At 39.5% G+C, this 17,105-nt stretch overlaps 1 protein-coding gene across 2 annotated transcripts in view; it reads right to left on the bottom strand.

Annotated features, from left to right (window-relative positions):
• Window positions 1-7,324, bottom strand: part of LOC148014587 (zinc finger CCCH domain-containing protein 32-like) — a 109,453-nt gene extending 102,129 nt beyond the window's left edge. The window contains exons 1-4 of one of the 2 annotated variants that reach the window (XM_087666699.1): window positions 6,797-7,324; window positions 6,147-6,313; window positions 5,759-5,821; window positions 5,466-5,585 (exon numbers count right to left, since the gene is read on the bottom strand). In XM_087666699.1, the coding sequence (XP_087522825.1) occupies window positions 5,466-5,585; window positions 5,759-5,821; window positions 6,147-6,313; window positions 6,797-7,025 (579 nt within the window). In that variant the 5' untranslated portion in view covers window positions 7,026-7,324. The remainder of the gene's footprint in view (window positions 1-5,465; window positions 5,586-5,758; window positions 5,822-6,146; window positions 6,314-6,796) is intronic. The other variant, XM_087666698.1, reaches the window with a different exon arrangement.
• Window positions 7,325-17,105: the final 9,781 nt, after the last annotated feature.

Genomic DNA, 17,105 nt, shown 5'->3' on the forward strand with positions numbered 1-17,105 from the left:
TGTCGATGGAGGTGGAGGCACTAGTACACAAAAGCCCTATCCAAAGCTCGGCTGGGGCACAGCAGCATAACCAGGAGGTCCACTAGGTAATGCTATAGAGGCAAGCTATGGTACCAACTGATCCACAATCGAGAGAGACTGGGGGGGATACCCAGGCTACAATGATCTGGAAAGTGTATGAAAAGTAGGTGGAACGCCACCCGATGGAGGAAAGGATGAGATCTAAAGGCGGTGCCTATACTTCCATAACCCCCCGATGCAGTGTGATGTGCAACATGAGGTGTTAGGGCAATGTAGATGGTGTGAAGGGAAGTGGGGAAGCAGCAAAAAAATGTGGTGGAATGGGTGGATTTTGAATTTTTGGTGTGAAAGATGCATGTGCATTTTGTTCATTTTTACCATTTAATGATTGAAAATGAAGTGATGATGATGATGATGCACCATACAATGTAGAAATAGGAATACCAAATTCATTTTGATTTTGAGAAGTAAACTGAAAGAAGAAAGGGTAGAAGAAGAGGTACCTAGCTTTTTCTTATAATCCCCACGACGTGTGTTAACACACAAGAATTGATCTTCAAGAGAACCTTTTCCGTAGTCAACAAATTGTACTCTATCTTCCTCATGATTTCTACCAATATATTGCAAAACAGAAGAGGTAAAAGATGAAGGAACAAAAGACGAATCTAAAATACCTTGCATAGGAGTGGACGGAAGAGGATGAAGAAATGGAACATACTCTGCATCTCTTTCTCCAACAGGGGGGCCCATCCCTGAGGAAGGTCTCGACGGTCTTACAATATCATCAGATTTATGCGCAACATCTGAAGAGAAATTCATTCATACCTTCATTGAGTAGCTTCTCCTGAAGGGCAATTCTTTGATCAAGCTCCTCAATCTTCTTTCGTCTACAGTTCATGATCACATGATATTCTTCAGTGAAAAGCTTGTATAGCCTTTCTTCCGTGTTGTCAGAAGTATCTTCCACTATGTCGGAACTTTGTGGAGCAAGCTGTTCTCCCCACTCTCGCTCAGTTCTTGGCATAGGTTGTTTTGGAAACTGAATTGGTGTTGATATGTTCAAAGTCATTTGAGCCTATTGTTGTTCTTGCTTCTTGCGGAGAGTTTTCAAATCAAAGGCCAAGGTTTCTCAAAGAGTACCAGGCTCTCATACCATGTAAAGAAATACTCTGACACAGAAACACAAATAACAATTGTATAACAAAGCACAGACTAATAAAAGAACTCACTTAGGATTAGGGTAACTTAGAGACAATGAACACAGAAAATAACTGAAGTGATATAACTGCTGAATATACAATGCTCATGCAGCAAACACACTATGCAGTGAATGAATATTGAACCTCAAACTCCTGTATCTCAAGGATCAGGGCAGGGGTAATGAGCTGGAGAGAGTGTCGTACTTTGAACGGATCCCAAATCGCAGCAAGGTAGTCTCCGGATATTAAACACCAGCAAACACAGCACTGGAAGCTAGATCTGATGCAGACAGCAGTGAGGAGAGAGAAAGACTAAAAACACAAGCAGTAGGGGAGAGGACTAAAAACGCAAGCAGGACAGCCTACAAGAGAGAGAGAGACTAAAAAACACAGGTAGGACAGCCTACAGGAGAGAGAAAACTGCTAAACGCAAGCTGGACAGCCTAGCGACAACCTGCAGAAGTTGAGCGACAGCTGGAGGACAGAGAAAACTGCCAAACACAAGCTGCAGATGACGTGGCAGGCAGTACGGAAGCAGGTCTGTGAAGGAACAGCAGTCGGCTAGCTGCGATCAGCTCCAAACTGCGAGAAGAGGGCTGGAAATCAAGCGCCAATTGATGTAGACAACAATAGACAGCTTCGGCTGAGATGTCCTCCGCGAACGGGTGTGGGCAACAAGCTGAAATACCTGAAAACTACAAAAACGAGATTGTGGGCTAAATGGAGGGCAACATACTTATTTATAGAAAATTTTGGGCCCTCCCAAGTGGGTTTGTGCTTATGGGACACAGAAACTCTCTAGGATCACGTTTCTTTCAAATAAACTAGGTTTCTTCATTAATAAAGCAAGTTTTGGGGCTGTTTAAGTAAAACTAATGCATTTTTAGCTCAACAAGGGGCACCCAAGCAAAGAGCAATGACAAATTTTTTCCACAAATTAGATCCTATATATACTCGTAGTTCAACAAAGACACAGCCACCCCACTAGATTGCACCTACCCCATACAACAAAGTCACACTAGATAGGGCCATTGCAATTTGTCGCGAGCACAATTATGACCTCAAACAATGGGGCCAAGATCGAGGGGACCATACCACAATTAGGTCAAAGCCATCATTGCCAGGCACAGGAGACTCACCCCCTTTTGTGTTTGCCGATCACTTCAAGAGTACCAATACCTACCCAAAATCATTCCGAATCCATGGTGTTCACATCATGAATCGTTCCATTTCCAAAAACCAATCAATTTGTGCGCTTGTAGAGTGACCCTGGACCACTTTACTACAACTAGGATCATGTATGGACCTTGAGATCTAGAGAGACAACCACAATATCTAGATATCTTATACATATAGTTCATAGATCTTTAGATACTAGAATGCTATTTTTTACTTTCTTGATGAGATGACATCAAACATAGATGTACTTTGGTTTTTTCTCATAGCCACATTAGCCTTTTTGTAGATGTTACTTTTTTTTTTTTCATAATGGCCAATTATATAATTAATCACATGAGAAGTACAAGAGGTATCACAATGTAGCAAAAGAGACTATTGTATGCCAAGGAGCTAGATCTTCCTTAGGGAGAAAACCAATGTACTAAACAAGATCCAGCCGTCAATGACGAAGACCTTTCAGCCTACCAAGATAACTAAGCATTCTGGGTGACCCAATTGTGCCAACAACCCCAAAATCTAAGAAAATGAAATGACATTTTCATAATTGACTATGCCGGTGTAGGATATTTTGCCTTATCAAATACCCAATCTAATGGATGGAAGGAAAGACCCACCACAGCCCCCCAAATGTCAAACAACACAAACCAAAGCTTCTTAGCCAATGGGCAAGAGATGAATCTATGGTGAGAAGATTCCACATTGGTAATACAAAAGAAGCAATTACCATTTGAGATACACTGCCCATAGAGGCCGGAGGCAAGGGGCAGACCACATATCAGCATTCTTCAAAGAAAGACTTTGCATTTGAATGGGGTTTTATTAAGCTAGATGTTACATGATATTTACCACTATGTGAGGGTATCATGCATTATTCTAGCATAGGAGATGTCCTATTGGTTGGGGACTTCAATGCTTACACAACATAAAGACGAGTACTCTTCTTTGAGAGCCAGGACCACACATACAGAGAGAGCACCAAAGAAGATGGAGCTCAACCAGACAACACAAGACACAACCAAGTGCACAAACTATGGTGACCACCTCCTAGCCTTAGGAGGTGCACATGGATTAGCCATCCTTAATGGCTTGGCTAGATGGCCAGGATCCACTGCTCTCACATGCTTTCCACATAAGCATGCACCTCTCATGCTCCCCATGTCTAGCGCAAGGGACAAGGTCTCTACCATAGCCAAGCCATGTATCAACTGCTAAACTCATATGCTAGTAACCAAATAAAGAGTGAAATCTTTATTAGTTGTGAGAAAAGGTTATGAATGCGGAAGTATGGAGGAAGCTTGTGTCTTTGTATCAGCACAAGACATTTGCCCACAAGATTTCCCTTGAGAAGCAGTTGCGGATGCTCAGTATTGATGACTCCTCTTCCATGAAGGAGCACATCACTAAGATGGATGACGTGAGGGGTAAGCTTGCCTCTCTTGATTGGACAATATCCCCAGCCGTCCATTGGTGATAGTCTCCCAAGAATGCCATCTCTTGTCTTCTCCGAATCTCTAAAGGAACCACCTCATGATATTTTCCACGACCTCCTATTGCATTCTAGGAAACCCCCTCAATCACATAATCATGGAGTCTTATGTAGGAAAAATAAATTTAAGACCCAGTTGAAAGAGTCTAAAGAGGGGTGCAAGCTATTATGAAGTCCACTAAGCAGCACAGCTGTCAGGTGCTGCAAGGAGAATTTCATGAAAGTGGAAGAAGATCAAAGGGCCAGCTTATTTTTGGCCACTCCAAGCAAGGAGAGAGACAATCATGTTAATGGAAAATGAAGAGGGGAATTCTTGGATGAGGTTTCTAATGCAGGGGTGTTTGCCAAGCAGGCCAATGCAGATCATTGACTATACTAAATGTAACTTACAAGCTGAGGCTCAAGTTCCTACTTGGGAAGATAGTACATAGGGCTCCATATGGATTCATTCATGGGTGCAAAATACATGATGCATTTCTGAACATACTTGTGACAATGGAGCATGTTCGTGTTACTTAATATGGACCTTGGAGGGTTCATGAATGCTACTGCCAAAGTTGGGGTATTCGTTTTGGATTACAAAATTCAGCGCAGGCTGATCAGAGACTTACAGTTTACCACTTCCAAATGGCAACAATTCTGCAATTATTTCCAGACAACACAAGCATCATAGAAGCTGACAAAGACAATGTGGAAGCTGTCCTTGAAGATGGGAGAGATATTCAGGCAGTGAATCACAGACAAATTGGATCAAGTTAGCAAAATTTATGGCCCACCCTCTAAGCTTCGGGAACTTGCAATACAGGTAGTAAACCATAATCAACTGGATCCCATAGCATGTAACTAGATACAAAAACCCTCCGAGCTTCTTATGCAGCTCTGACATCTAGAAGATCAAGGCAGCAAGTCAACAGCAAGGCCAGAAAGAGCCCTTGTACATATGTGCAAACATATAGAGTTTGGCTTCCTTTTAGGGCCTAATTGCAAATCAAAGAAGAGCAAGAAGCTTTATAAGCATCCCTATACCAGTGAGAAAATAACTCCACAGTAGTCATCCAGATGTGATCAGTTATGTTTCTGCCACTGCCCAGGTAAAATGCCCAGCAGTAGCAATCACTGTCCCTGGTCGAGCTTCACATTTCCATTAGTGTGTAGTCTAGACATCACTTTGGCATTGGATCCCACTTACGTGTGAATTGCATGGAGAAATCCATTACTCTGTCTCATAAACCTGACAACTTTGTTCTAATTGGTTCGAACTTAAAGCATTGTGTACATATCTCTGAGCAGATATGCTGTTTGCAACCAAGTTTAAATGTGATCAAGGTTCTAATAGGTGCCAAAAGGTATGTTGGTTTTATCCACATCAAACTCATATTGTGAAACATGCAACAGCATCTTCAACAGATATCCCTACTAAAACAGATTCAGACAAATATCTCGCCTCTTTTCTTACACCAGAAACTCTGAACATTTAACTACCAGGAACCCATAAACCTTGTCAATACAAGGAAGGGGAAACCTCATTTGAAGATTTACGAACCAGAAAGCTTTAACATAGGAGCTTTAAAAATACCCACGAGTCTAAGGGGAAGGCCCACAGAATTCATTGTCACTCTGCCAAGTGATCCAGCCCTTTCTTTCGGATGGTGATATTTGCAAGTCAATCCAAATTTACAGGTTCCAGTCTTTAGGTAGTACTGCAAGCATAATCTTGGTAAGGCGCATAGAACTTTGAACATTTCAATCTTAGGTGAAATAGATATTGGTTTGCGTGTTTTCACTTGCCAGGATACTCAACTGAACTCTTCAATCCCAAAAACAAAAACAGAAAAACACACGCACACAATCACACACGCACAGGCAAACATACCTGACATTCTGGTTGCCCAGGTCGCTCAGGATATTCACCCTTGTCTCTTGCTAGCGCTACAGCCTACGGCATAATAACAGAGAATGTTATTAATGCTAAAAATAAAAGGAAGGAGGTACATGCACATATGGAGAAAAAAGGAAAGGCAAGTGCCAAGAATTCGGTGTTAGCCGCATGCATACTTTGTACTACTCCTGCGTTTTGCAATTCTGGAAATTTGGCGTGCACTTCAAGCAATGATTCTACGTGAGAGTGCCTGTTTCAGGTATGCGTGTGTGCGTGATTCTATGTTGCTGCGCCACACTTTCATAAACATGTTCCTCCATTTAGATCACTATAATGACGATGCATGCCAGTGGCTTTGCAAAAAAATAGGAGAGTGGCGCACCAGCTTTCTGTTAGGAGGATGATTGTATCGACAGCTCATGCCAAAGGCGCAATTTCCCGTTCGCATGTAGTAGTGGCAGTCCGGCTCGGTAGGCCGTTCTGGGAATGGACCTTGCGAATAGTCCCCGTCTTCCGGAGACTGCAATGTCGTCGACTGCCACATCGCTTCTGCAACAACCAACTTATCAGCACCTCATTTTAGAACTCAGGATCGTGCACGAAGCATTCATCGATCGCCTCTTGCTTTGAAGCCATATTGCTAATTCTTGGAAATGCAAAATCGCTTTTTGCGGCTATTTCCAACAATTAGCCGAAGTCATTGTGACCTTTGCCACAAAAGTTAAACCAAAGCTTGACTTATATAGGTGTCAATAAGAAGATCGATAGAGCAGAACTATTCACAATCGCTAAAATTCACAGCTTTTCTTTACGTGTATTGCACGCTTAAACCTTAAAAGATTAGGCGCAATGGCAGCTATGGATGCCCTAAATCAAGAATCGCCGTTGACAATTCCAAAATGATATCCTCGACGGATGAAGCCGATAGAGATCGGGAACCAAGAAGAAGAAGAAGAATGAGAATAAGAATAAGAAGAAGAGGAGGAGGAAGGAATGAAGAAAACACTAATCGAGGGAAGGATTGAGGTGTACCTTCGAGATGGGAGGAGTCACCGGCAAGGACTGATGCAGGAGAGATCGATGAGGCATGGTGCTGGCCGTGATAGAAGCTATGCTGCTGCTGCGGAGGCTGCAGGTACCAATTATCGTCGAGAACTGTGGCGGGGGGCCAGGAGCGAGTCTGCAAGGGGGAAAGGTTAGGGGAAGAGAGTCTAGTGAGGCGGACGGGGGGCCGTTTGGGAGCGGGATACTGAAGTTCCATGGGACATGGATGCGACTTAGGGTTTGAAGCTCTCTCTCTCTCTCTCTCTCTCTCTCTCTCTCTCTCTCTCTCTTTCCAGTCTTGCTTCCTTTCCTACTTCATCCTCTTATTCTTATTTCTTCCTCGCTCCCTCGCTCTCTCTCTCTCTCTCTCTCTCTCTCTCTGGCTATGGCGATGGCGGAAATGGTGCTTTCTCTCTTTTTGGTGCCTTTTCGTCTCTCTCTCTCTCGCTCGCTCTCGCTCTCGCTCTCTCTCTCTCTCTCTCTATCTTCTGTTTGAACAGACTGGGGCAAAATCACGCAAATTAGGCGAAAAGAGAGAAGGAGAGAGAGACAAATTAGACGAAAAGAGAGAGAGAGAGAGAGAGAGGGCTCTTGACGAAGGCGACGAAGAAGAAGCAGGAGAGAGTGACAATCACGCCTCCACGTCATCGCCTCTCGCCACGTCGGATCCCAAAACAAGCAATCGGGCTTCGCCACCTGTCCTCTCTCGCTTCGGACATGCTCCCGCCGACTATTTCTCCATGCGGGCCCCCATGCGTCCGCCACCTGGCAAGCGTACGATTTGCCAAAAAGTCATTTTGCTGCTTTTTTAGCCAAACCACGATTTTTCTTAAAAGCCCGGGAGGAAAAAAAAAATATCCAACTCTTGGGACTCGGGAGAGTCTTGCTGCTCCTGATTATCTTTATTTTTCTTATTAAATATTTCGCTATATATATATATATATGTGTGTGTGTGTGTGTGTGTGTGTGTGTGTGTGTGTGTGCCGAATCAGAGAGTCGCACTTCTCCGTCGCCCAATCAGAAAGGCCCGCCACCAGAAGACCGGCGGCTTTATCGAGCAGTTTCCAAAAATGTTATGTCTCAAACTTCCCAATTTCACACCCAAAATAAGTAATCTTGATTCTTCCGCAAGTGTCATGCATGTAAGTTGTAACGATCCTATGATCTATCTATCCAAGCAACCACCCTTCGAAGTTCGACCTTGAGACGGATTTCCCACACACTCTTTTAAAAACGACCATAAAAAAGGGCACGACACTTCAAATAAATTTTTGTACTTTTGGCCTCCCAAACATATCGTGTAGGCTGGACGCAACTCATCACATGCTAGATTCACTCGGTAAGGTGATAAACTACCCCCTACATGAAGGGGTTAGTATATGTGCCAATGCAAGTATAGCTCTTTTGCAACTTGTCAATTCTTGGGATCATCTCCCCTCTCTCCTCATGCATCTATATATCTCTCCTCTCAATACCTTTGCAATGGTGGACTCCATCATTGCTTTTGCCTACACATGAATAGGTCTTGGCCAAGATCTCCCTTCATCACTCGTGTAGATTTACATGTACATGCACGTGGAGAGGCTCTATGCACTAGCAAGGGAAGGGAAAGTTATGCAAAATAACAACTCAAGAGGGAATGAGGATGTTTGTTGAACCCAAAGAGAAACTATATGTGAGATTTATTATACCTCGACACAAACGAGATTTGGCTCAAGGAAAGGAAAATTATTCAAGTGACTAAGTTCTTCAGGGTACCATACCTGTAAGAGATTTTGGTGAGTTGTATGCTTCCGATGAAGCTCTTTAGTATTGATTTGGTACAGAAATATGTCACACTAGTAATAGTTCATTGACAATATTGGAGAATTTAATCAGCTTAACACACAAATTTGAATGTTACCTTATGGGATAATTTTAAAGAGCACTTCTCTTGGGGCTAAATCACACCCAAGTGTAGTGGGGGGAGGGAGGTCCCCCCCCCCCCCCCCCCCACCATGTTCTCATTGTACGCAACCACCAAGACGCATGGTGGCAGGGGGGACGTGTGGCCTTCTTACCCTTGGTTATCCCCCACCAACCCTCAAGAAAATAGGAGGTGCTACCATTGTGATTAGAGGGTTAATGTTTTATATTGGTGGGTCAAAGTTTTGCATAAGTTAATGGCCAACTTGCAAAACATATCCACCAATTGTGCAAAAAGGTGGTGCCTTGGTAAATTTGATTTTCTTCCTCCTCTTACCCTAGGTGAGTATGTGCAATCACTATACCAAGATATGGCATCATAAACCCTCCTAGCCCCATTCGAGCCAATTGGGCCGAGCTCTTATGTTACATTGTTTAGACTTTCGAATGTAAATTTTTCTTTAAATATCCTTTTGATTGCCAATATCTTCTTTGTCTTCATGGGAAAGGGTAAAGTCTTGTTTTAAATGTTTTTGAAGACTTTACTACCCTTGGTTGATGATAGGACCTTCCCATAGTTCATGGATGACAAACTCAATTGTAAAAATAGTGCTCTTGCAATCGCATCGAACTATAATGTCCATGGGGTTCTATATTCGAGCTATGAAAGGATTGGTTATAAGTCTTAGCCATACAAATCTACCATAGTCATCGATGGGTGTTAGCAAACAACTAGCAATGAAGTTGTTCTATAAGGACACAAACATCATTACGTACAAGTAGTACTTTCTTGGTTACCCTAATCAAATCATCCTTGGCAAATGCATTGCATCAACATTCTACAAATATAGCAAACTAGACACCATTTTAATATTTGAGGACTACGACATTAGTATTTCCTACTTCTTTTTCGGGTTATTGATCAAAGGAGGCAATTGGCTATCAAGTCATCATCAAAATATCAATGGACCATTTCTCTCTTTATTTAACCTAGCATCTTGTAACTAATCCCAATAGCCCTTGTGGAAATTGATCCATCATGATAACCTCTGTCATCCCACCAATACATATTTGATCATGGAATTTACTCCACTCTCCACACTAACCCTTAATGGAGTAAGAAATTCAACTAATAACACCTTTTGCACGGATAACATGATGCTGATGAATCTTCGACACATCTCCATTTGCAATATGGCAATCTCAATCATTGCATGTTAAGGCCAAGTATGCCATATACCAAATAGTATATTTAACAATTGCAATGCTAAGGGCATTTGTTGATAAATAGCACATGCAAGAATTTATTAGATAATGTTTCCAACTATTTATTGAGAACTATGGAACTTAGAGACTCAAGATAAATCCTCGTTGGTAAAAGTGGCATGACAAAATAGGTAGTCTAGACACTTGTCACATGTTTCTTGGATATTGTGTAAGTTTCTCCACTTTTTATACACCTCTTTCATGTGAGGACAAACCCATAGGTTTGCAGAAGGAAACTTGATATATTCTCATAAGAAGCTATGCAACTATAGGAGTTGTCTCCATTTTTGTAAAGTCCCATTTCAATAAGAGGATGATACTAGCTTCTTTCTCTCCCTCTCACTATCTTAAAAAAGGAAAGGAGCTCTCTATTTTTCCACCTCATTGTAGCTCTTTTCAACTAATAGAATGATGTGTGCTCATGACATGCATACATGGGAAAATGATAGCATGCATGCATAGGGGACATTCAAGGCGTTTCATGGCACCCCATGTTTATGTTGTGTGATTTGTCTTACAATGTTCTATGTATTTTGGATAGTAAATAGAGTGAATTTCCTCTTCACTTGTTAACCATTGCACATGGGATGAATACAATTAACAATGGTTTACTAGCAATCCTAAAAAATAGAAGGAAGGAAAAGAACATGTTTGTTAACCAACTAATTTGACATGATTGCATCACATTGCTAGCTACAACAAAAGTTTAATGTGGCTCCCTCACTTATTTCACTAAGAAGTTTGTTGATCCTCATTGCCCCTGCCCTGAGCCACTATTTAGGTTGTGTCACACTTTTCTCTTCCATTTCCTCACCCTTGAGTCAAATTTCAAGTTGTGTAGTGCTTGACCAATCAATTACTCTATTAATAGAAAAGTAACACACACAAACTATTTGAGATTCCATGTTTTTCATTTAAGGACTGATTGCTACTAATAAAATATTGTATGCATGACCTGGATGCAAATGCAAAGTAATGTACTAGGAAGCATCTTCACTACGATGTGAACAAGTTCCCTTGCCCACCAATATGTAAAAGATCATATCTTCCCATGCCAATATTTTGAAGGTACAAAAAGAGCTCTCATGTATAGAGTTTGTGTGAAGCATACTTGAAAGTATGGAAAAACTTGTTGTGCCACTAATGACTTGTGCTATTTATATGTTTCCCAAGCATTTCAAGTGATAAGTATGTAAAAATAGTACAATATTTTAATTCTAATGGATCTTGGCTATTATCAAAGATTTGACTCACATGGCTATGTAAAGTAACCAAGAACGAGTATCCTTTAAGAGACAATATACGTCCATTATTTTCAAGCAATCTTGATTAGGATGGAGGGGTATTAGTGCAACTCCACTAAGGTCTCCATAACAATCAAAAGAAGGACAAACTATTGGCTATAGGGTCTAAAAGCATATTGATCTTATATATTTTAAAGAATTGAGCCATGTTCCATAACAAAAGCATGGTTTGCAACTTCACATGTAGCTTAGGAGATTAGCACAACTCTTGAAGGTCTTCATAACAATTGGAATGAGGATAAGCATTTGAAATTGGTAGCATAATAATGAGATTTGAAAGCATTAAATAATGTTCCATAACAAGAGCATGGTTTGAAGCTTTGAATGTAATTTTTAGGTACATTAATTTTCCATTTCTCTTCCAAGGTAAAGTGATGAGCAACTCCTCTCCCATCACACCTACCCAGATGAGAACAAAAAATTTGAAGGAGGAAAAGTTAATTTTTATGCTACTTGTCACATTGTACAACAAAGTTTATAAATGTTGTGATAAACTATCTTGCAATATTATTATAACTAGGAAAATTTGGTGTTTATAAATTGGACATTATATATGAATATCAAGTCTCATGGTACTTAATTTACAATGTACCTTAAATTGTGACGTATGTGAGGCTAAGAGGAGTAATATTATAGGGTTGAACACTATGCACAAACATGGGTGATGGACTATGTAAGCTCATGATCGATATGCCTCACCTATAAACTAATTAATATACTATGGCTAGTTGTAAAACTTTGCTACAATGTGGCCCTTTATCTTATTCATGTTTGAGTATCCCCATATTTATGATAGAGCCTTAATAAGCTCACAAGCATGCCTCCAAAAAGTCCCCTCTTTTTTAAAGTGTTTGTGAAATGCATTCAACTACCTTCTTATGGACATGAGATGGAGATGCTTGTACCTATCCATGCATGCATGCACATGCTTATGTTCAATGTGTGGGTTGTGGTTTTTAGATGGGGGTGGATTGAAAGCATGATTAAAAGAAGTGTAGTACAATGTGAGGTTCTACCCAACCCTAAGGATGGCATCTATTAATGAGAATAAATGCAACATGTGCCAAGTAGTAAGGATGAAACATATACCTAAGCCGTGCAAAATTGTAAGCTTGGACCTCTACACTGTACCACAAGAAACCTAGTCAAGTGAATCTTGATACTTAATCTCCTTGTAATTTGCATTTTCAAAAATATTTTCATGATTTGTCCTTGATTAAGGTTCTAATTCTTGTCCGAGCTATCTTAGTATGATGTTTGTAAGGCATATTATGTGCTTATTCACTACTTGCATTTCTCTTTAAAAATGGCCTATAACAACTTTATTCTTATAAGAAAATAATTTGAAATTTTGTATTGCATTAGATTCAAGCCTTTCTATCTCACTTTATTTCCAAGGACAAAGGATGCTTATTATAGATGATTGACCGACCTTAGCACCCTAATTTAGCAGCTCATCCATTGCATCACCACATAAGAACATGAGTCTTTACCAACTTTACCAACCTAGTTTAACAACCAATTTTTTCGTATCCCCACATATGAACAAAAACAATAATTGTGTCTCAAAGTCTTTATATTGTATACATGGACACCCTTGTATTATGATCGTTTTAATTCATTCGCCTTATTAATGTTTTATTTTGTAACTAACTTGTCTTTGGACAATACATAAGGTTTTTGAATGCTAGTACCAACTATAAGCTTCACAAAGTTTCGTTCTTAATGTTTGAAACTATTGATACTTTGTGCAACCTTGGTGGCCCATTAGCTTTATGGATAATCTAGTGCACTTGTTGTTTTGTTGCACCTCACACATTAGGTTATGTGATAATCATGCATAATACAAATTGGATATATAAATGGTAGTATGTGAAGAGAAAATTTGCATTGATTTCCTCACGTATGCTACTGAGAAATGAGAAGTCAAGCCACACTACTTCAATGAATTATAATACACATGTATGTGCACATTCAGACAAGAAAGCAAGGAAGTTCCCTAGAAATGCATAGTCACATGATGCTCCCTAATGTTAAAGCTTCTTTTTTGTAATATACTGGAGCAACCTAAGTGCCCATCATGGATGTTACTCCACCACACATCATTTTGTGAACTACCAAAGGAAGATTTTTTGTTTCTTGCCTTTGATTAATTTTAAAGATGTTTCATCTTAGGTAATAATAATAAAAGACAATGGTTAACAAATGCATGAACCTACTATCTAATGAGCATTTGCTTTTCAACATAAGCCTCAATGCATCTATTAGAGCATTTGGATCTTGGATTTGTGCATTATGTTTGAAGCCACATCGTAGATTTTGAAGTAGTTCCAATGACACAAAAAGAGCCTATGTACTATAATAGTTTCCTTTTCACCTTTGGGGATGCAAGTTAATTGCTAACAATGTTGTTTTCACCTCTTTAGTGTCAATTGAATGTGATTGGAAAGAAGCTACACCCTAGTCACAATATAAAGCCCATTGTGTTGTCTATGGCTCACTTTTGATATTTTCTATATGTCATTTGCCTTCTATGCGAGTAAAAGTTGAGGTTTGTAAATTATATGTTCATGAACAATTTCATATATTTATGTAAAAGGTCAGCTAGCTTTTCGTAGCTTGATCATTGATTTTTTGTGCAAAGTTTCCTTGTGAGGTTTAAGGACTATAAACAAAGTAGTCCAATAAGTTTCTATTGATGAAAATAGTTCCAATAGTTGGTTTGTTATGCCTTGATGCTTTGGCGATTGATTAATTGAAGCTAAAAGTTTTATTTCGTTTGAATGAGTATAAGGACTGCTTTAAGCATATTAATCGAATATATGGCTCTCATTACAAATATCGAGATGAGGTTGGGATTCGTGTGGATAAAGCCACTCTCTTGTGTCACTACAAAACAAGAGACAAATTTGAAGAACTTATGCAACATTCCCTTGAAAACAAAAGTTTCTTATTGTAGAAATCTATGTTAAAAGTAGGTGGATAATTGGAAAAAGTTAAGACAAGATTAGCAAGATGCAAAAGGAACATGTGGTATTTTTCTTTTATGCTTAGAAAATAGTGTCAGCTGTAACAAATTATCTCAAGTTTAATCTATTTTCTAGGCTCTAATTGGAAAGTTTTCACATGAAATATAATGGAAGTTAGCCATATTTCTTACAAGATAGTCTTTGTTTTCTTCTTCATGATGGATGCTTGCATCTTAGAAGGCTCTTTAAATATATAAGGTTTTATGCATTCTCATTTATGAATTGTTTTTGTCTTTGTCATCAACAACACAATCAAACCTTGATATTCTTAGATTGATAAATACGTAGATAATGTCTTCATTCATGCTTGCTTATAACTCTTACAATGCATTTAGTTTAGGTTTTATGTAAAGATCTTGATCCAAATTGTGAATGACAAATAGGTCAAATATCATCTTTCACACTATGGTTTGTCATTGGCAAACATGTAAAGAGTTAGGTAAACATACATCATAATTCATTTGTTAAAGCATGACAATGTAAAAATAAATAACCAATATAACATGTATGAGTTAGGTCAATTTAACTCATGACAAAGCCATGGTTATTTTATAAAGACAAATTCCAAAATAGTAGTAATGATTGAATATTTAATAACACACAAAAATGGGAATTTATTTCCATGGTAAAGAGCATGGTTTCACCATTTGGCTAACATTTCTTGTACCAAATAAGGAGGAGCATAAATTAGTAGGATTTAGAACAATTAAACCTAAATTGGTGAACAATGGTTATCACACCTAAACCTTTTCTTCTTATAAACTTATGTTTAAAGATGTGTTAACTATAGCTTTTTCCCATTCATCCATCATGAAAACATTTCGCAACACAGTTAAAGCCAAATTAGCTTATGAAAAGTTAAAATCCTACTTTCTTAGATATAGTTAGACTTCCTTCAACAAGTCCAAGCCATTCCTACAAAATGATGAGAAAATGCACAAATGATAGTGTAAAAGGGGCCACGTTAGTCTTTGTTAACTTTTGCTCATGAATCTAACTTGCTACATGAATTGAAGTATTGGAATAGTTTGGTAGGATGACTTAATTTCATCATTGGCCCCCCTCCCACTCCCCACAACCAACCCTCACCCAAACCTTGCCATGGGTTGCCCAAGGAGGGGGGCGTATCAGGCATCATTAGTATTTTTGAGGATGTGCACTTTAACAAGCCTGAATTGGCAATGTAGCCTAAAACCAGCACAAAAGGTCCAATATAAAGTGGAACAATGGAGTCAAAGAAGGGGGAAAGATTAGTGTTGGGCTTATGCAAAACGGTGGGACTTAGATGGAACTCTTATATTTTTAGGAGCTTCCCCTTTCTTTAATGGGGAAAGCTACCTCTCACATAGTCGGCTTGTCCTTTAGTTCCGAACCGACCATGGTCCCTCCACTTAGTCCCATCAAAAAGAAAATAAGACTCAAAGTTACCTCTCACATAGTCGGCTTGTGCTTTGGTTCCGAACCAACCATGGTCCCTCCACTTAGTCCCATCAAAAAGCAAATAAGACTCAAAGTTTGTAGTAGAGTTTCAAAACTTACCCTTTGTCTTTGTGGTATAGTTATCAAGTCACTACTTCTATCCAATTTGCCTTCACATCCATTGCCACCAAGAAAAGTAATGCAATACAAAGAAGAATGGTGCTAGAATAGAGAAGAAGCCTATGCTTCCCGATCCCTCACTCTCTTTCATAAACTCTCTTACTATCTAATGCTTTGGCTATGGTGGAAGCAAAAGGTCAAAGAATGCACATACAAGAATGAGAGCTTTTATACATCATGTGCATATGGTTTCTTTTGGGTCGGCGAGGGGGGGGGGGGGGGTAGCCTCAACCCTTCACTTTTCTCAAGTTTTGTCATCCATTCCATTACATTCCCTTGAGCCTATGTGGTTGCCCACAATGATTATATTTATGGCACAAGCTTTATGTGACTAGATGACTTGCCTAGCTTTACATGACTTGTGGGTCTTATGTGCATATGTGTATAGAATTGAGAAAACATGCAACTGTGACTCCAAAAGATCTTATAATTTGTATGGGAGTAAGCCCAAATCTCACTTTTTTAATAACCATATTTCGGCGGGATATGGTAGAATGAATTGAGATGCCTTGCCTTAGGATTGTCAATGCCCAAGGTAACTTCTAAATTCTAGAAATTTACTGCAACAATTATTGGCATCTCACTTAACTTTGAACTTTCTTTCTTTAGATTTAGGTTTGATTCCTTTTATGTTTGGAATCTTTGGAATGTTGTACCCACAAGGGTTCTTTAGATTATATGAAGCTTTATGCATCTCTATTTAAGGATAAGGAGAGGGAAACACATTATCTATGATCTCTCCTTTATGACAAACCAAACATGGTTGAAGGGAGTGAGCTTTGAAGCAGAAGCTCGAAATGGAAGTAAGAGCTATGGTGGAGAGAGAGAGAGAGAGAGAGAGAGAGAGAGAGAGAGAGAGAGAGAGAGAGAGAGAGAGGATGTGGGAACTCCAAATAGTTAGAATATGTGACCAGCCTTCCCTTTATTCAAATATCGTTGAAAGAATAAAGAATGAAGTGGTAGTGATGGCCGTCCACCACCTATAGCATACATGTGTGCCAATAATTAATACACGGTGCAGGTACTATCAGTGTAACTATTACATAGATGGCTAGGTGTAGGTGCATTTACCCCCAACAGACTCCCACTTAAAGGAAAATGTGCCCCTAGTGAGGAGATAATAATAAAAAGTGACAAAGTACAAATGTAAGTATAATAGGATGAGGAAAGATATCATCCTATCTAACGCCTATC

The sequence above is a fragment of the Lygodium microphyllum genome, chromosome 25 (genome assembly GCF_053477565.2).
Source record: "Lygodium microphyllum isolate KBCC chromosome 25, Lygodium_microphyllum_v1.1.10, whole genome shotgun sequence".
Classification (NCBI taxonomy): domain Eukaryota; kingdom Viridiplantae; phylum Streptophyta; class Polypodiopsida; order Schizaeales; family Lygodiaceae; genus Lygodium; species Lygodium microphyllum.